The 21,100-nt window shown below is 41.6% G+C and overlaps 3 protein-coding genes across 3 annotated transcripts; 1 reads left to right on the top strand and 2 right to left on the bottom strand.

The window, feature by feature from the left end:
- Positions 1–5,631: 5,631 nt before the first annotated feature.
- LOC139349771 (stonustoxin subunit beta-like) lies at positions 5,632–8,276 on the bottom strand. The gene is given in 5 exon segments (XM_070990757.1): positions 5,632–6,077; positions 6,080–6,163; positions 6,279–7,116; positions 7,119–7,759; positions 8,186–8,276. Coding segments are annotated over 5 exon segments (2,100 nt in total).
- Positions 8,277–11,156: 2,880 nt separating this feature from the next.
- On the top strand, positions 11,157–13,852 carry LOC139349871 (neoverrucotoxin subunit alpha-like). The gene is given in 4 exon segments (XM_070990909.1): positions 11,157–11,247; positions 11,630–12,650; positions 12,652–13,130; positions 13,320–13,852. Coding segments are annotated over 4 exon segments (2,124 nt in total).
- Positions 13,853–17,300: 3,448 nt separating this feature from the next.
- Positions 17,301–20,314, bottom strand: LOC139349881 (neoverrucotoxin subunit alpha-like). Its single transcript, XM_070990920.1, has 3 exons — positions 20,221–20,314; positions 17,956–19,419; positions 17,301–17,851 (listed from the first exon to the last, which is right to left on the bottom strand). The coding sequence occupies exons 1-3, from the start codon at positions 20,309–20,311 to the stop codon at positions 17,301–17,303; spliced, it is 2,106 nt and encodes a 701-aa protein (XP_070847021.1). The 5' UTR covers positions 20,312–20,314.
- Between the last annotated feature and the right edge of the window lie 786 nt (positions 20,315–21,100).

Here is a 21,100-nt window from a genome sequence, read left to right as displayed (position 1 = left end):
ATTTATTTTAACTTTGTGTTTTTTTTCCACCTCACTCCCATCGTTTTTATATAAATACATTAGGCAAAATTTAGAGGAAATGAGAATTTTGCTTGTAGAAAACTGTAGAAAAGTTAGGAATTTAAAAAACAAAGAGACATTAGCTGAAGAGGGCAGCTGATTACAGACAGAAACTCTGGAAAAAGCTGGTAAAACATTCAACCTTGAGCTTAAAGTATTTATTATAGATGAAAAAACAGTGCGTGTTTCCAAGGAGAAGAATGAATCTACACGCACAAAGAGAGACTGTTATGAACTAATACATTTTTAAAATGTTAAAATATTTAGTTCACACCATTATTTATCCAGTTTTCATGTCATAAGTTTTATTTCTGACTTATCACACAGCCTTTTGTCAGAATGAACAAGGATTATTTAGAGGTCAAAATGTCCATTGTGAGTTAATAAGGAATACCTATTTTGAGCTAACAAGGCTCTTAAATGCTGAGTGAACTTGGGTTCATATGACCTGGATGCTGTCATGTGATGTCACACGTCCAGACCTGATGTGTGTAAACATCTGCACGTCACTCACACATTCTTTTCATTCAGCTGTTCAAGCTGAACTCTAAGGTCAAATCCTCACTAATATAATCAAAACAGATTTTTTTAATCGATACTGAAAGTTATTTTTTACCATCAGCATCCATTGATTCCATCCTCACCAGCACGCCTCTCTTCATCAGTGTCTGCAGTGTTGTCATCATTCTTATCAATACTCGTGAGGCTCCTACCATCATCATCATCATCATCAACACTGAGCACCTTCATCTAATGAAATCCAAAATGAGAAAGACATGACACATAGACCGCTGTCATTCATTTTGTGATGTACAAATTCTCGAAATATGGGTTATTTGATATTGTGTGCACTAATTTTATAATATTAGTATTAGATTATGACATCATTATATTAGATATGTAAGTTAAATTATAAAATATTCGGTTTTGTTGGTGTATCATTAACTCATTTTCTATTTGAAAATGACTCTTGATGAGTACATTTTTATTGTGTATTACTTCACAGTGCTCACACTCAGACGTCCAGAGCTGCTCACTCATCGGTGGAACATCACACCCCCTACTGGCCACAAGCTGTTACTGCGAGGCTTTCAGGCTGAAGGAGAAACAGAGACACAGGAGGGACATCATGTGAATGGAAAGTTTTTCCATGACAAGAAAAAGAACATTGAGGGACATAAACAGGAATTAAAAGTAACCGTTGATCAATCTGTTTATGTTTTGTTCCACATTATTGTCCCTTCAACACCGGCAGTAAGTCAGGTAGTAGACGAGAGTACATCTACTCAAGTGCTGAGCTTGATTTAGCACAAATTCAAGGTACTTTCAATCTATTTGTTGAATGAATAACTTAACACTGAATTCTTTGATTTGGCTGTAAGTGATTCACTAAAGCAACATATCCTCGTTTTCAGGATCTCACTGGTTGCACGGAGCGACGGTCATCTGCACGATCAGCAACAACAGACTTCACCTGTGGGGTGAAGGAGTGCATCTTAGAATCTGCCTGACCTTAAACACGTGACCTGGCCTCTGAGACTGACCAGTCAGTGCCTCCAGTGAATCTGAAGCTCCATTCAAGGTGAAGTCTCTCTCTTGTTGTGAAGGCCTTGATTATTTTAGAAGTGACTGAAGAGGAGGAGCGACTTTATTTCCCCCCGATGGAAACTTCATCTTCAGCTTGTTCTTTAACCTCAGCAGCTGAATCAACCCCGAGCCAACAGATGCACGCCACAGCTGATCACACACAGTAATCATCATCTCTCAATCACTTGATATCATGTCAAATGTCTGCCCAGAAATCATCCGCTCACCCCGAAAAGACTCTCCCTCCGAAGTAAAACCTCCTCTCCTTTCGCTCCTTCTATCGGTTCTGTCGGCAGTAACTCCAGCGTGGATGACAATCTAATTGCATCCTCATCTCTCTGCGGTTTAATGGGCTGTCAGATAGCATCATTACACACTTTCATTGCTTCCCCGCGCAACTCGCGTATAGACAATAACCGATGATACGTGTGTGTTTGTGTGATGGAAGGAGGTGAAAATTGTTTGAGGACCATGCAGCTGAAAGTGTGTCTGAACAGCAGCTACAGCAACGCCAAACGAACGCCTTGAATGAAGCTCGCCGGTGTAGTTCGATAAACACGTGCGCGTTGATTTCAGAGGAGGAACATTCGGCTGCTGACTGCACAGCGTCGTTTCCTCCACCACCAGCGGAGGAGCAGTAATCAACTTTCCAAACAAAGCAATAATGTTGTGCAGATTAGGCTGAGCCACAGGGAGCAGGAGACAGATCAGATCACATCCATCAGCAGTGAGACAGCTGTCTGAGGCCGACTGCAATAAGACTTCAGAGCAGGAAACACGTCATAAGTGTGTGTGCGTGCGTGCGTGCTTGTGTGTGTGTGTGCATGCGTGTGTGCAGGGCTGCGAAATAACTATAAATACTCTTGTCACTGTAATCGAGAAGCTTTATTGATTATTTTTTTGGGAGTAAAATCTAAAATAAATAATTCTGCTGTCACGTCAGGAGATTTTTGATGACGTTTTGAACTCGTCTATTTTAGGAAAGGCAAGAACCAGAGGCCAGCGTATTGTTCTGCTGTTACCTGTCAGTCAGGAACATTTTCCATTTCGGTTTCCTTTGAGGAGGCTCTTTTCCCTCCGGGTGTGATCTGTGGAGAAGATCAGACTTGAAGACCAAAACTTTTCAGACTAGTTTGAAAGAAAGGAATAAGATTTAAATAATTCACTTTTCCCATTCTAATACTGATACAGGCCGTCTGAAGGATGCTGTGGTTTATGTCTGACCTGTCAGGGATGCAGCTCCAACAGAAACGCCCCCGCTCAGGAGGGAGACCTTTCCAACAGATGTTCACCTCTAGAAAACACACAGAGACGTTATAAAACCCTCCAAAGTGTGTGAGACCTTCACGTCTGGACTGTTTCTGACCCAAACAAAACATCAGCTATTAGCTCGAAGGCTGAGAATAAACAAAAACAAAACAAAACTTTCTCTCTTTCCACAGCGTTCATTAGACAAAGAGCGTGAAAGCGCTCTGACAGCTGTGAGACTTCATGCATTTGTCTTGCTCTTATCTTGCACCTCATTTGAAAAGTACTGGAGGATAAAGAAGCGAGGCAAAGATAAGGACATCCAAGGAGGAGGACCGAAAATAAGATTAATACGACTTCAAAACTTAATCCGTTTTTGAAGGTCTATTTGTTCTCCTCCACTCTGGACATCCAGTCTCAACATGTCTCCTTCCTTTAAGTCTTGCTGAAAAGCAGAAAGCCTTGAGCTGCTGCTGCGACCTTTACAGCCGCTGTTGAGACAACAATGAAAAGGTTGGATTTGAACAAGGAAATCAAGTCATTTGTGGAATGCAAGGACATGGCAAGGCCAGAGCCTCTATTCATTAAATACAAGAGAGCGATTTTGCTTTTCCTCGTCAGGCCGTCCTTCGACTGAAGGCAACAGTTAAGGCTCAGCTGTCAATACGTTGAACCCTCTCTGACATTTTCTGCTTAACTTTTCAGGCAGCTGAGATTTTTGGGGATGAAATGACAAATGCTAACCTGGTCAGAATACAAACGGCCAATTATTTTAAGAAATAGGATTTCCAGAATATGAGATTCAAGATCTCTGACAGCCAGAGTGATAATCTATATTTTTCTCATTACCAACAAATCCCTCGAATATATCAACACCAACAGTGAACTGATGCTCCCAACTAGTATTGTGTGTGTTTCTAAAGTCTGATAAAGTTCTTCCTCTGTGCCACAGAGCTGCATTAAAAACACATCAGTGAGCCACACTGCTGCTCTGTTCCTTCATCACCATCAACACACACACACCGCAGTTTATCCTGACTCACTCCACACACACCGTCCTGCTGCCAGAGCACCAAATGTAGATTAATCCTCCTCTGAAAAGACTCTCCAACATCCTCCTGTGTGAGTAATCTGTTAAAAACTGCACTGACCAGCTGCTTTAGGACATGACTGAGCCTTTTTTTTCTCTATGTCTGTGAGGTGATTTTAAAGGTTTACATCTTGAGATGCATCCAGTGGGCTTGAGGCTGAGAGCCAGAAGAAGAGGTCGAAAACGAGGTTGGAAAATATTGAGATGCACTAACACGGTGATGGATTTGGTCTTTGCATTGGAGCTGTTATCAGTAAGGAAAATACAGAATAACACTGACCGTAGTGATGGCTGAGCACAAACACCGAGGCCTCATGGTTCAGTCTGGAAGGCTGTTTCTCATTCAGGTGTGAGGCTGGTGAGGTGAGTGTGGTTAATCACCTCGTGCTGTCATTGTTTATAACCTTTTCTCTGCTGCTACAACATTCCCCAAAGAAGGTCAACAAAGGTAAACCATCATCTCATCATCAAAAGACCGGCCGTTATTATAACCTAATATATGGTTTGATTCGTTCATAAATCTGACAGGAAAGAAGAGGGAGACACACAGTGTTCAACTCAGATCTTCACTTTATTGAAGTTTTTACTTGAGGAGAGAACAAACGTATCCAACAAGTGCTGCAGACAGACGTGTTCTTAGCGTGTTAACGTGACTCATCACCGTCTCGCTCTTAACATGCCCAGAAACAGAAGAGCGTTCCTGAGTGGTTAAGTTTCTTGTTGAAGGAGAAAAATGAAAAGACAAGCACGACTAAGTGTTTCCCCCTTTACCCCCTGAACATTAAATGGAACCTCATGATCACACAAAAACAGGCAGAAAAGAACAATCCTGAACGAATTAAAGGCAAAACAGTTATCCAAGGGGACACCAGGATCACTGCTAACGCTATCGTCATAATCTGTCAATCACCCAGAGATTTAAAAGCAGTATTTTAATATTTTTAATGTGACTTATTCAGCATTCGCTAAAACAACACCCCCGAAGCAGCGCTTGTCCAGTAATAGCTCAGCGACCATAACTAGGCACAGCAGGTCTGGAAGTTTTATTATTCTTAATGCAAAGTTCACTAAACCACACCCCCAAAGACTGATTGTCCAATCGTACGCTAGCAAGCGTAACCAGGCACATCAGGTCTGTCAAGCTAAGTCGTTCTCCACGTGAAAGGACGGTGTGAATACTCGTAATCTAAAGAGTGTGGATGGTCGAGGGTTGAATTTTATGTTTCTAAAAGCCAAAGTTTGTCAGCTCTAAGCGGCTAACATTAGCGTTCCCAGCTAACAAGCTCATTACTGTTGAAAGTTAGTTGCCTCCAAGGCTAAAGGGTAACATAACATTTGCAAAAGACAATTTTTTGAGGGAATAAAAGAAAATGAACTTGAGCATCGTTTGTAAGGAAGCTTGTCCCAGATGCTTTTTTTTCCCCCTCAGCTTTTTTGGATTTTGGAAATATAATAATAATAATAATAATAATCTAATCCAACAACATTATTATTAATGCTAACTCTATCAATCTATATCACCACTATTCCCTCACATACCTATACTGTAATATACTATAACATACTTGTGATATGTTTTTGGTATGGCGTCTCCAGAGGAGGAACCAAAATAAATCACTGTCACCTGTTTGGGATCTGACTACATTTTAAAGGAATCTGATCTGACCGTTCTGGGATGCGCCCGGAAATCCAATCATGGACGCCGGATAAACGGGCTCATTGAATTTGGTGCGGGAGGTGTGGAGGTGAGTCACTTTGTTAGAAGTGACCATGTAGAAGGACAGAGTGCCAGCAGGCCAGTCCAGGTACACTCCAAGTCGTTTAAAGCCATGAGAGGACACATGGACAGGTGTCTTTTTATAATTGTGAAAGAGAGTGTATCCACCTGGAGGATAAAAGTCCAAAATCCAGGACTTATTATTATGTCCAAGTGAGACGTTTGATACCCATGTTTTCCTCTTGATTCCTCTATATGTGATGCCCATACGAACATAACCAGACCACTCCATCTCCCAGTAATGGCGCCCGCTCAGTCCCTCTTTGCACATCACCTGCTGATACGAGTTGAACCTCTCTGGGTTATCTGGGTATGGCTGCCATTTTCAGCGCATTTGTTGCCCTCAGAAAGAGTCAGGATCGCGTGTGCCGTGTCTGGATCCAGGGTGGGACAACAGTCATCTGATGGAGAGAGCAAGAAATAATCTGTTAGCAGTCGTCATCATCACCGTTCACAATGCACTTACTACGACAGCTGTAGTCATATCTATGTGTCGATGGAGGACAGATAACTTACACCAGAGCAGATCTCTTCTGTCTTGTATTTTCTCCACAGGAGGAATGTTTGGAGCAGTAAACTCTTCAGTGATCAGGATGCCCTCCCTGTAGTAGTGGATTGCTGCACCTTCTTGCTTTGAATTTTCCATGGCTGCTACAAGGAAAAGGACGAAGCGGTTGTCCATTTCCTTGGCGAGGTTGCTGTAATGCTGGGCTTTTTCTCTCATCGTGTCTACTACGTTGTTTGAAGCATACCAGTAGTCTTTCACTGGCGGTCTGAACTTCGTGGGGTTTACGGTTCTTTCAGGTGAACAAAAGAAGTCAGTTAACACCTTCAGGAAGGGGTCGTCGTCTACCAGACTGGTGAATAAAAAGCACACGGTATGCTTTACTTTTGAATTGAACAGCTCGGTGATCATCTGACTCTTACTTGAAACAATCTTGCACTTTGCCCCCTTTATGATGTCCAGGCAGGACCTAATAACATTGATCTCTCTCTCTTCACACTCCAGCCACTCGTTAAGGTTGTCCATGTTAAACGGGGATCTGAGATTTTCGTCATAAACTTTCAGGAACGCGCTCTCATCTACCTCTCCACTCCGGAAGGACAGAAGCGTCTTTGCAATGGTCTGCTGGAGGTGTAGCATGTAATCACTGCACAAGTTTTGGAAATTGTACAGCTTCTTTTTAATCTCTGGAAACAGCTTCACTACGTCGTCTTCAAGAGCATCGTTGCATCTCATGTCCAGTTGCTTTATCGCCTCTATCGTGCCGCAAACCTTTCTAAGCATTAGAGTGCCGCTGTCAGCAGCCAGTTTATTTGCCTCAGAATAAAAATTTGTCAGCGGTACAAGCCATTGTACAGCATTGGGACAGCATTTTCTTTTCCCATGATTCGTGGAAGTTGCTGGTAAGTTTTCACTGCTTCCTGAAAAGTTGTCGGGTTGCTTGTAAGAAAAATGTCACCGTGGAATCTACAGGAGAAGCTGTTGATTACGGCATTTTCAGCATCGGTCAGCTGGACGGCACCTTTCCCTGAAATGTCAGATGTGGGAATCTTCCTTATCGCAGCCTCCATGTTGCCTTGGATCTCCTGAATATTGCTAGACTCTAATTTCTGACTGTCAAAGACAAAGAAAGCATTGGCCCCATAAAGGATCCCTATCACTACATGAGTGGCCTGGATGTTCTTAAATAATTCGGAGTATTGTATGTGCTTGCTTCCAAGAGCAGTCATCAGCTGTTTGAAGTTAGTGGTCACTTTGTACTGCAGCGTCACTCGACTCTGATTCTTGAATTTCTTCGTGTCATTCAGATATCTGGCAGAGCCTCCGACTTCGATCAGGCCACCAAGGAAACTGGCTTTCAGAGAAGCTTCAACATCCAGCAGAGAAGACTTTCCCTCGATCGAATCGCATGCAATGATTTCAAAAGCACTGCTGGGCTGAGGGAAGTCAAACGTGCTCTGCTCTAGAACCTCATCATCCCACAATGTGAAGCCTACAAGGGAACAGAAAAACCATCAGTCTCTGAAAGAAGAAAAGGCAAAGCGTCGACAACATTGTTTTTTTGTGTGTCTTAAAAAGCTCAGTTCAAGTGCAGTTTTATTTGCATAAAACCTGCAAGAAATGCAGTGAAAAGTCAGCTGTTGAATGGACTACGATGCAGTTTGGTAGAGTCATTTTTTGGTCTTTATAAACTTTGATGATCCCCTGACTTTTCACTTTTTCCGTTTTACTTCACTAGTGGAGATGTACATCTAATTAGCTGCTAACTTTAGCAAACTAAATCTAACAGAACATACAATAGTTGGTTCCCCTAAGAATTCAAATCTGTTTCGGCCAGTTGAATTAAAGCTTTTCATCAGCTCAGACGGATACAGCGGGTACCTTCACAGGAAATGACTGAACATAAGTCAAAACTTACTTGAGACCAGTTTGTCTTGCCGAGCATCATACAGCGTCCCCAGGGTGAATGGTCGACCCAAGGCAGGTACCACCAAGATATCTGAAGACATCTCTCCAACCTGGTGGGGAACATCCAACAAAATGGGTCAAAGCAGAACACAAACAGAGAGAGGTACAGCTCCTCCTTAAAATGGAAAGGCAATGGTTTCCTGGTTTTTGCTTTGTTTTTGCACTCAGTCTGCGCTCACCTGTTGAAGTTGTGCAGAGCAGCTGGGCTTAGCGCAGGACCTCTTCACATCCAACTGGAGCTTCCAGCCTGTTGATCTATGTTACCTTGATGTTACTTATATCCTGTTGCATGACCCGTCCTACCGACTCCTCCCCCTGACTCGCCTCCCTCTCACCTGTAACCTGCAGGTGTTGCCTTGAGGGCACAAAGACTCTCTCACAGTTGTTTTCCGTATCAGTAACTTTGCATCGCCTGACTGTCCTGTGATATAATACACGTGAATTTTATATGCAAAGCTTTTGCATATCAGTGTCGGCCAATATTCACATTCACATCTACTTAGTTATTCAAGAACACAGCTGTTTATCTGATTAAAGGCAGACGGTGTTAAAATTCTGCAGTTAAACAAAACAGTTTTGTCTCGTGGTCTAAATTGTATTTCAGAAGAAACCTGAAATTTTAAACTGCTGAGTGGAAATGCAGGAAAAATATTCATAAATAGAGATGCCTGAAGAAATAGAGATGTGAACGCTGGATGTTGAAAAGCTGCGTGAAAGGGATGAAGAATGCAAAATACAAGGTGAGCTGGGAACTGAACTGCACTGCTGGTTTTAAATTAGACGAAGAAGCAGCTGAAGGAGTGTGAATAGTTGGAAAAGCAGGAAAGAGTCTAATTACTATGAATGAGACTGAAAAGTTGAATAAGTCTCGATGTGTGATAGATGTGGAACATTATGAGGTCTGAATGTAAAGTCAGTACGTACACATTATCTGTTATTTAGGACTCAGCTTTCAAGCATTGAGCAGCTAAAACATCGTCACGTAGAAGAAACACAATAAGTTCATGTACATTCACAAACTTCAGCTCAGTTTTTTATGTAAATGCCTGAAAAGTCATTTAAGTTCAGAGAGAAATGAAATGATTTTCCATGCAAAGTAAAAACAAATGCTAGACTGGTTTTCATGTGGAGGTGAGTGTTTTGGGGGCAGGAGGGTGTGAGTGTTGGATGGCAAGAGCAAAGGTGTTTTTGGCACACATCTTTAGACTCCAGTCACTCTATCACCGGTCAATATCCCACCCAAGACACCATCCAAGTCCAACAAACAAAACAGAAAGCATCAACCTTTTCAAACCTCGGTGGTGTTATGATGTTACTTTCAGAATAGGTCAGAAATGATATTGAATGAATAAAAATCCATCACTTATGAGCATACGAAGGTACGGTGGATAGAGAAAATGAAATAAATCAGGTAAATGACATTTTCAAAGCGGTTTTCCTGTACACTCCTCTTGGACGACCTCACAGGAACTTTGTGAAGTGGTAACTAGTAACTGTAATTAATCACTGTTTTCTAGTCACACTGGCAGCAACAGACACTGCACAGACAAAAGTCTCCCTGTCTGTTCTGCCCAAAATAAACACCAAACTGTCGACATGACGGCTGGATTGACAGAAACAATAACGTCACATCATTTTTAAAAGGTTTCAATGTCAATTTTGTGACATAAAGTCACACGATGAACTCACATAAAGACATAAAGTAACACAATGAACTCGCACAAAGACGTAAAGTCACACAATGAGCTCAGCGAGATTGGTTTTTGAATATGATAATTGTGTGTGTGTGTGTGTGTGTGTGTGTGTGTGTGTGTGTGTGTGTGTGTGTGTGTGTGTGTGTGTGTGTGTGTGTGTGTGTGTGAGCATCTACTTGTACTTGCAACATAGTGAGGACATGTTTTCAACCAACAGAGTGGGGACAGTTTTGTGAAGTTAGGACACTGTGGCTGCTCGAGGATTAAGACTTGGTTTTAAGGGTTTTGGTTAGGCCTAGGATTGTGTATTTAGTCCTGATGGTTAAGGTTAGTGTAAGGTGCTAGGGAGTGCATTATGCCAATGAGGGTCCTCACAAGGATAGAAGTCTTTTATAATAATGTGACAATGACAATCTTCAGACTAATTCTCAAGCATGTCTGCATCTGTTAATTTTCCACTCAATCAAGAACATCCTTAAATTACTGAGCATTGCTTAAGTTATAACACTGGAATACATTGATATAACGAGGGTTTGCATATTTAATTATCTACAGTATCAGTCAGAGGTAAATCCACCATATAAAGCTGACTGCTGATAGCTTTTTATAGCTAAACCAATGATAGAGAACAAATTACTTCTTATTGGCTAACCGCAATAATGACAAAAACTCTAAGAATTCAATAGATACCTGGAACTCAGTTACAATAACTACTATTGCTTTGTAGTAATTACACAACAAGTAAACAGAAGCCTCAGTAGTGACCACTTTATATTATCTTGTGTTTTGACATGCACAAATCTTCTACACCTGCTTGTGACGACAACGAAAGGAAAGCATAATTATGAAAATGTACAATAATGAACTCATTACTGGCCAGTCATGCAAAAGCTTTGGATGCAAAATCCTGCAAAAATGTGTCTCACACAGCAACTGACGAGCTGAAAAACAGATGTGATGCAAATGTATTAATGCACGCAGACATCAGAATCGAGCAGAAATATCACAGGTGTGCAGGGGGAGGAGTTGCAAGGAGGAGTGTCTGACAGGATATAAGTGATCTCTGAACATCACACACCATCAGACTGGAAGCTCCAGTTGAAGCCAAGAGGATCACCTAACCTGCACAACTCCACCAGGTGAGACACACTATTTTACACTGAGCTGCTCACCTTAAAGGTTTGTTGTCACTGTAATGTGTTGAATTTGTCTTCAAAGCTTGCAGACATGTCTTCAGATACGTTGGTAATGGCTGGTCTGGGTCGACCTTTCAGCCTTGGGATGCTGTACGACGCTCGTGGAGAGAAACTGATCCCAGGTAAAGTATTAAGTAGACGACTGTAGAAAAGAAGGACTGTGCTTGTTCCAGCAGAGCACTGCAGGTACACTTGCATTAACTGCTTTTGCTGATTGGGAACATCCATTCCTTTTCCTGCAGCCACAATACTTGATGTCAGCACCCATTGAACATCTTATTAGTCTCTCATGTAATATTCCAACTGATTTACTTAAGAGGCACAGATACTAGTTATTGATAGATTAGGCAGAAGCTCACACAGAATTCAGCACTGTGCCTCTCATTCATATTAATGTTAAAGTTGTCTCACCGTGATTTAAGTTGTCACCATAAAGCTCTTTTTTTCACACAGTGCTGTTTCGGGCCTTAACAGCTTTATCAGATGGCTTTTATATTTCTGCAGGTTTCTCATTGTTCAGTGATGATATTCTACAACAGTATGCATCAACCAACCCTCAACGCAGCAGTGAATTCCAGATACGGCAATCACAATTCATAACTGCCTCTGACTCCATTGAAGCCAAGTCCTCTGTGATGGATATTGAAGCTTCTGTGGGAGTCAGTTTACTGGGTGGACTGATTGAAGTTGCAGGATCTGCCAAATACCTGAATGATACAAAGAAATACCAGAATCAGAGCAGAGTTGCACTCAAGTACAAAGCTACCACCACTTACAAACAATTCACGGCTCCTCCTGGAACTGTGATGGTGGAACACGCAGCCCTCACCGAACAGGACCTGGCAACACACGTAGTCACGGGCATCCTTTACGGGGCAAGTGCTTTCTTTGTGTTTGACAGTGAAAAGTTAGAGGATGAAAACCTCCAGGAGATCGAGGGTAGAATGGAAGCCATGATAAAGAAGATTCCTCTGATTAGTGTTGAGGGGTCATGTTCTGTCGAACTGACTGATGAAGAAAAATCCCTGGCCACAAATCTCTCCTGCAAGTTTCATGGAGACTTCATTCTTGATAGCCTCCCTACAACTTTTGAAGATGCAGTAAGGACCTACCAAAAACTTCCACAACTTCTTGGAGAAGACGGAGTGGATGCCATCCCAGTGAAGGTCTGGCTGGTGCCCTTGACCAAATTTTCTTCTGAAATTGACAAGCTGGTCCGTGAAATCAGTATTTCTAGAGTGAGAAATATTCAAGACAACCTAGAGGAATTATATGAGTTGAGGAGGAGATGCAATGAAGCCACAGATGACAAAATTGTGAGACAATTTCCATTGCTTCATGATAGGATTAGCATTTTCCAGGAGATGTTTCAGGATTATATTCTGACTCTGCAACAAACAGTTAGCAAGAAACTTCCACTGATTCGGGGAGGTACAGAAGATGAAAGATCATTAGAGGAGATATTTGCAAGCAGGGCCAGGTCACCATTCAGCAATGACAATGTGAGCGCGTGGCTGGATGTCATACAGACAGATCAGTGTGTTGAAGGCCTGCGTTGGCGTTATGGAGGGAACGCAGATCAAATTTGTTTCAAATCTGACAGAGTTAGATAGAGAAGTTTTTTCTGCACATGTAAAACATGCCCTGTGCTTTGTTTTCACCTCCCTCGGGTGCAACGATCTCTACCTTAAAATGTGGTCCGACTTTCTGGACTCGTCTAATCCGGAAATCACTCGGGATGTTGCGCCATCTAGTGAAGACCTGTGGTGTTTCTCTACTCGTGCCATAATCAGAATGAAACAGCAGGCCCAAGCTTTCAGTGAGATTGGCAATGCCCTGAAGAACAGCAGGTATGTCAGTTTCCTTGTAGGAGCCTTCATAAATGAGAAATACCAAGGATCAAGCATCTACTACTACCAGGAAGGCAGACTGGTTACTGAGGACTTTACATTTCCTCCCATGCCTTCTGTGGAGGATATCAAAGACAGACGGGACTTACTCTGGTGTGAGTAATTATCTCTACATCGATTCGCATTAAATTAAATCTTGGGTGAATTAAAAAGTTAATAGTAAAGTAAAGTAGGAGGATAAATATGAATATAATAATCATGCTATGAGGTCCTGCTTTCACAAAATGTAATTACATGGTGACGAGGATGACTGGTAAAAGGTTTTGTCTTGGTCTTTCAATCAGATGCCTGCGACCTCACCTTTGAGCCAAACTCAGCAAACTACAACCTCACTCTTTCCAACGACAACAGAAACGTGGAGTCTGGAAAACAGCATGGGTATCGCAATCACCCAGAGAGGTTCGACTGCCTGCAGCAGGTGTTCTGCAGAGAGAGGCTGACTGGCCGTCATTACTGGGAGGTGGAGTGGATCGGATACGTTCGTGCAGGCGTTTCATATGTAGCAACTGGGAGGAAAGGGACATCCCAAGACTGTATCATTGGACAGAATTGGAGCTCCTGGGCTTTAGACCACGACCCAGGAAAAGGATACAGTGCTAAACATGATGACACAAACGTCAGTGTCACCGTTTCCTCTCCTGGCTTTAAACGCCTTGGAGTGTATCTCGACTGGCTCGCTGGCACTCTGTCCTACTACATGGTCTCCTCCAATGAAGCGCACCACATTTACACCTTTCACTGCAAATTCACTGAGCCTGTTTATGCGGTCTTCCGTCTTGGGGCTGATAGTGACCACGGACAGGTCAGGTTGCTTTGAAATACACAGCTCCCGACACAACAAAGCTCTCGGAGTCCATACCTAAAGCTGTCGAAATCAGTTACTTTTAAGAGCTAAATAACATAAGCTACTTGTTGGAGGTAAAAATATTTGAGAATACTGAATTATATAACACAGTTGGTTACCAAAATTAATACTTTTGAATGCTATGTTGCAGTTTATGGTAAATTAAGTCCACATTGGGATTTTTGTCTGTCATTTCTTCATGTAAAAATAACATTATTATTGAAGGTACTGTCCTTTCCAAGGCAACATTGAAACCAAAGGGCTGCTCCACCATTAAAACAAAAACTCAGGATCAGGACTATTTCTAGGTTTAAATTTCATTTTGGGTCCGTCAATATACCAATGATTTATATGATCAAATATAGACTGGGCAGTATTTTCTTGGCAGTTCACAAAATCTAAAACTGTCATTGTTACTTACGCATGTTAATATACTCATTCGTAAAAGGTTTGTGCTTAGACAGACTTTGTCATAACATCAAAAAGTGTCCCATGGAGCGACAGAGTTCTACACCACAGTATACTTCTCTTATTCTAATACTTAAAAATACTTTTGTTGTTTTCTTTTGACATCTATCTATCTGCAAATTACTGCAATTAAGCATTTTAAATCATTATTTTCTTTTCTTTTGAACATGCAATGTGTGGGATTTTTGTTGTGCTTTCTAATTTTAAGGACCTTATCAAAGCTGATTATATTTAAGATATCACAGGAAGCATAGTCGAATATTTTTGTTTCCTCATTGATTAAGTAGTTGTTTTTCTTTGCATTTAGCAACGATCACAGGGTTCTATGTTTCAGGGGAAAGTAACCAAAAATATACTTTGACGCTTTCAAAACACAAAATATCTTTCTTTCTTTAACAAGTGTTATGTTCCACTCAGGACACCTCTGGTGGACAGCCAGGGTTCTTTGATCAGTGTGGGGACATCACGGTGACATCCTGTCTGGCTCTGTTTCAGCATCAACTGTAACTCCTGTTGCATGTTTGTTGTTTTATTGAGTCAAGAAATGAATAAAGTGGAGACCTGAGTTGAACATTTTATGGTGTGTTACTTCCTCAATGCTGATGCTTGATTTAACATCATCAGGAAAACGTGGACTGAACGTTTGCTACCAGGTCACATAGAGACAATTCAAGTTGGCAAAAGAATCATCATACAACTTCTTATGACAGCGTCTTTATAGCAAAAACAACATTTCTTTATGCTCAAGTGACAAAGACCTCGATAATAACGATGATTCCACCTGGAGCAAACAAGTCAGGTGATGTTCACAGAGCCACAAAGTCCACGAAAGGAAGAGGTCAGGGTCCATGGACAGGTCAAGAAAAGGCCATTGACATTGGTTTCTTATGACCATGATCACTGCCTGCTAGCAAGTGCATGTGGTTATTATTGTAAGCATGATAAAGCCCCCCTAACTTAAAAAAAACCCTGATAATTTTAACCCACACCAGGATAACTTCAACCACAATCTTTCCTTCACCAAGTTGTTTTTGTGTTGAAACAAATTTTAGTTTTCACAGCATCACTTCAAAAAACAAACTTTTTCTCCAGAGTAATTTCTAACAGCTTTTTTCAAGGCACTAACAAATGATGCTGTTCTGCCAGTAATATCAGAAAAGGCTTATATGTGTTGTGCTGGAAGACAAAACATTTTGTCATTTAATTTGGAGGACTGGTTGGCTGTGATGGACAGACCACCTGCAGGAATTACCTTCAGCTTGTCAGAGCCTCCTCACGTGTCGAATGCTGATCACACTCATCATCTTAGCAGCTCTGGAAACCAAATTACATTGTATGTGGGTCTTCACTGCCTCTACAAATGTTGAGTGAAGTCTTCATGTCAGCATCAATCAACTTGATTTCAACACAACTGATAAAGTCTTATAAATCACCTTAGGAGGGTACATGCAGAGAGGAAAGAATAAACAGAAAAACTACACAATAAATTGAAATAAGAAAGATATGCACGGCGCAATTAGCCAGTGCAGATGATAGTTTTATGAGAATATTTGTCAAAAAATGAATAAGAAACACTCTTTATTAAAGTGGAACAGTGATTGATGTAATGGCATGGAAACAATATAGTGAGTGAGATGTTTACAATGATGACTCAGCAGGTGTTGAAATAACATGAACCAGAAGTAACATCTACTAATGTTAGCAAGCTGGGTGAACTAGCTTCCACTTCAGGAGTGGGAAACAAACCAATTATGTTCTATCACTGTAGTGTCATATGCATTGAAATATGCTGGTTTATTGTAAACAATAAACCTTATAATACATAATAAATAAAGACACAGCAGTAAACTCAGATCTCCACTTTATTGAAAGTTCTGCTGAAGAAGAGAGTGAACATATCCAACAGGTGTTTCACTGTCAAACACATCTGACATTGTTTCAGGTCTGCAAACATCATCTTTGTGCTGAACGTCCAACAAAATGGTGTTAACAGTGGCTCTTTCCCCAGACAGGAAGTACAGACTGAGTCATTCATGAATCATTGCTTAAACCCAGGTCAGGGTTAAGGTACAGACTTGAGAAAAACAAATAAGATTCTTCTTGTATTCTGAAAAGATAACTTTTGAAAATACCACACAAAGAGGAACTTTAGTCACCTTATGTCCCAAAATAATCAACACCATGAATTCAACAAAAACAGTCCATCTTTTGTTACACGAGCACTGAGTTTCGAATTCAGCCAACTAGTGTTGATGTGAAATTATGTATTGATATAAGCTCGATATGTTTAAGTGTCAAGAATTAGAACAGAGAGTTACAATTAAAAAATACCCCATGCACCAAACAATGACAGTTTAAAGTGATTGTGAAGCTGTGAAGCACAAACCAGTTTGAAAAGAATGCTGTGCATGAAATCACCATTAACTAATACAGAGGAAAGGTTTTTAAGTTTGTTAAATCATCAAAAGTCATTAAAAAGATGGCCATTGAACCTCAGGTCAGCTCCGATCAATCAGAACTAAATTATTCCTCTGATACTCTGAAAAGAAAGGTTTTTTAAAATGCTGCACAAAGAAAAAATAAAGAAAATGCCAAATTGAACAATATGCACTTTAACTACCCCATGTCCTAAAATGATCATTGTGATAAATTCAACATTGTTACATGAGCTTTGAGTTTGTGCATCAATATAAGTTCTGTGTCTTTAAGTATCAGAAATTAGAGCCGTGAAAACTGATTGTGAATCTGTGAAGCACAAACCACTTTGAGAAGAAGGCTGTGCACAGAATCATCATGAACTAACACACAGGAAATTCTGCAGAGTCACTTTATTACACCATCAGCTATCTTGGTCCCTCTTGGCTTGAATACATTTTTTTATTTGGGAAGGATACATGTTCAAGCTAAACTGGGGTGTTAACAGATCAAGACTCGAAGGTCTTTGTCATTGCACTTATTCAACTGAACGCAGGTGAACATAATTGTTGCTGCGTGAAGCCCACAAACCTGGGTAAACAGGTTCACTGAATTTGTTGCGAAAGGTGTACAGATGGCTCAGTGTGTTAGAGGAGGCTCTGTAGTAGGACAGAGTGCCACCAGACCAGTCCAGATACACCCCAACTCGTCTGACACCAGTAGAGGGTATCGGCACTTCCCATTTCTTCTTATCATAAAATGACTTAAGTTTGGATTCATCTGATCTTTTGCCAAAGCTCCATGATATGGAATTATTCCCTAGCTCGGTCAGATCACCCTTTCCTTGCCTTTCAACTCCCTTGTATCCAGCAATCCCGTAAACAGAATCGTTGGAGGTATTACTCCACTCTATCTCCCAGTAATGGCGCCCAGTTAACCCCTCTTTGCACAACACCTGAGGGTGGTGGTCAAACCTCTCTGGGTGATCAGGATATGACTGCCGTGAACCATACGCTGCCTTCTTGTTTCCGTCAGACAGTGTGAGGTTGTAGTTCGCAGTGTTTGGGTCCAGGTTGAGATCAGTGGCATCTGAAGGAGAGACCAAAACAATACGTGATATTAATCATTCTGATGGTCAAACAGGTCATTTATACAACATGTTTTTGACTCAAAAAAGGATGGGAAATGCTTACACCAGATCAGATCGTTGCTGTCTTTGATACTCTCCACAGGGGGGGGGTCAGGCTTTGTAAAGTCATCAGTGACCAGAATGCCCTTCTTGTAATGATAGATGCTTGCTCCTGCGTGCTTCTTATTATCAAAGGATGCAACCAGGAAGCGGAATCTGCGGTTGTTCTTCAGTGCTTCAGCAAGTTCATGGACAATTTTGGCTTTTTCTCTCATTTTGGTGATCACGTCACTTGAGTAGTACCACAGGTCTTCTTTGGCACTACCTTTATTAGTTGAATCCAAGTAGCTGGCCATGGCATCAAGGCCGGGGTCAGCAGTCTCCAGAGAGGTGAAGACGAAGCACAGAGCATGATCTACACCTGGAGCAAGGACCTCTTTGTCCAGCTCTGACCGACTTTGGACGATTGTTACTCCCTCCATGGTGCTGACGCAGGACCTGATGATGTTGATTTCTCTCTCTTTTTGATCCAGCCACTTGCTCAGCTCGTCATGACTGAAAGGTGACTTGTCTCTCTGGTCAAGGACTTGTTCCACTGAGCTCTCCTCTTCTTTACCTTCACGGATGAGGGGAAATTTCTTTGCCATGGTCTGCTGGAGGCTGGACTCATAGTCATCACACAATTTTTCGAATTTGCTCAGCTCGTCTTGAATCTCTGGAAAATTCTTCACCACTTTGTCCACCAGACAATCGTGGCATCTCATTCCCATTTCCCTCAAATCTTGCAGAGCAGCCTTGGCCTTCCTCACCAGTCCAATGCTGATGTCTCTTGTCAGCCCAGAAGCTTCAGGGGCAAATATATTTAATGGCATCAGCCAGACCTTCAGTGGAACACTGCTGTCTCCGTTCTCTCCCAGTAGCTTTGGGAGGTCTACGTAGGTCTTCACTGCATCTTGAAATGTTGCAGGGTTGCTTTCAAGAATGAAGTCTCCGTAGTATTTGCAGGAGAATTTGTCAGTCAGGGCTTTCTCTTCTTCAGTGAGCTTGATGTCAACTTTCCCCGAAATAGAGAAAGAGGGGATCTTCTTTATCACAGCTTCCATGCTGCCCTGCATGTCCTCAACACTGGTGTTTTCTAGCTTCTCACTGTCAAACACAAAGATGGCATTTGCCCCATAAAGGATGCCTGTGACCACATGTGTTGCCAAGCCCTTCTTGATGACATCCTTCTGTTGGGTGTTCATGGTTTGAAGGTCAATCACTGACAGCTCTTTGAAGTTGGTGGTAGCGTTGTACTGGCACGTCACTCTGCTCTGATTCTGGAATTGTTTCTTATCATTAAGATACTTGGCAGATCCTGAAACCTCAATCAGTCCACCCATGAAACTGGCCTCCAGAGAAGCACCAACATCCAGCAGAGAAGACCTGGATTCAATGGTGTCAGATGCAGTGATTTGAAAAGAACTGAAGGGCTTAGTGGCTTCACTTGTCTTCTGTTGCAGAGTGTCATTATCCCACAATCTCAAACCTATAGAAATTGGAAACCATCAATGATCTATTAAAGCAGGTCAATACTTTTGTGAGTAATCAGAATCATTTAGATTTCTGCATGTTGAAGCTTCTTTTCCAGCCAGCAGCTAATATATTTATTGCTTTATTCATTTGACATCAACCTGTTGCTCAATTTGCTGTGAGCTGGAATGAGATATAGACAAGAAACTTAACGTATAACGACATGTAAATGCTTCACAAGAAATACAACCACAGTCACAATCATGCCGCATAATTAACAGCAAAAAGTGGTGGTGTTTGCTGTGTGTGTGTGTGTGTGTGTGTGTGTGTGTGTGTGTGTGTGTGTGTGTGTTGTGTGTATAGGTCCACTCTCATGCAAGCGAGTCAGAGGACACAGGAGGATCATCATGGTTGGAAACATTGCACACAAAATCAAAAATTACACCACAGCAATGTTTTCTACTTTGCTCATCTCTCTCCTTGCTTTTGTTCAGTGCTAAAATAATTGACAAATATGTGTTTTAATCCTCATTCAGAGTCAGGATTCACAGGGCAGCTCTAATCTGGGGCTCTTACATGTCCATGGATATAATTCAATGTTCTTACTTATCGTAGGATAATATATCAGCCATCAATACATCAGCATCTCTAAAATGATTAACTATCAGCTGGTCAACATTTACAGATTCTTTTTATAGTGTGTATGAATGTTAAAACAGGTGAGATCATTCAATGTTGTGGCTTTGTGAGAGCTGTGACAGGCAGATATATCTAGAAATACATTTCTAATGAGAGTGTAGTCTGAGAGCAGACTTACCTGGGATCAGTTCATCTCTCCGAGCATCATACAGCATTCCCAGGGTGAAAGGTCGACCCAGGGCAGCAACTTTCATGCTATTTGATTCCATTTCTCCAACCTGATGAGAAATGTCAATTAAATGACCACACAGTCTTCAGTATTGTGTCTACATGGTCTAAAGCAGCAGGTGTTGACAGTCAGAAAAACTGGGAGTCAACTCTCCTCCTTCACACAAACAGACGGAAAGACAAAGATCAGAGACAGAAAGACTGACGTTTACTGTGCTTAGAAAGGCAGTATTTCCCTGGAAACACTAGTCTGACATTGACACTTTAACACAGACTGGAGGTCAGTAAAAGTCTAAGCATATATCGCTCTTTGTCTCCCTCTGCCTCTGCGCCCACTTTGTCCTCACCTGGTGAAGTTGTGGAGATCAGCTGAGTTGTGTGTCAGTCTTCTTGACTTCCAGCTGGAGCGGCGGTGGTCTGATGCTCTGGTCTGCTCCAGGATTGCTTATATCCTGTCAGATCCTCTCCTCTTCTGACTCCTCCCATGACATACCTCCAGACATGACAACAGGCATTTCTTAATATAACAGGCCCAAACCTGTTCTAATGACTGAAGTGAAGTGACATCAAGAAAACATTTTCGCTCTGGCTCCCTTTGCAGTGATGAATGTCAATATTGTTCATTTGTTCTTCAGTCCCTGCTGATGTAAACACACACACTTTATCATCCTTTGCCAGGACTTAAAGCTTCCTTCAGACATGTCATAATGTGCATAAAAAATATTGCACAAACTGCAGTCGTGTCCACTGTTTCTATTGCATAACAGTGACACCATAGATTCTGCAGAAAGGCATGTATGCATTTCACACATAGATGCCAATAAAGAAAA

Source organism: Chaetodon trifascialis, chromosome 21, assembly GCF_039877785.1.
Source record: "Chaetodon trifascialis isolate fChaTrf1 chromosome 21, fChaTrf1.hap1, whole genome shotgun sequence".
In the NCBI taxonomy this organism is placed as follows: domain Eukaryota; kingdom Metazoa; phylum Chordata; class Actinopteri; order Chaetodontiformes; family Chaetodontidae; genus Chaetodon; species Chaetodon trifascialis.
The sequence above is the reverse complement of the archived record's forward strand: the minus strand, read 5'-3'. Positions and strand labels throughout refer to the sequence as shown.

Excerpts from the sequence above, each read along its gene's own strand:
- LOC139349881 (XM_070990920.1), bottom strand. The coding sequence starts at position 20,311 with ATGGAATCAAATAGCATGAAAGTTGCTGCCCTGGGTCGACCTTTCACC. Across the intron at positions 19,420-20,220 it reads GAGAGATGAACTGATCCCAG|GTTTGAGATTGTGGGATAAT; the intron begins GTAAGTCTGCTC and ends CAATTTCTATAG. Across the intron at positions 17,852-17,955 it reads CAGCAACGATCTGATCTGGT|ATGCCACTGATCTCAACCTG; the intron begins GTAAGCATTTCC and ends TCTCTCCTTCAG.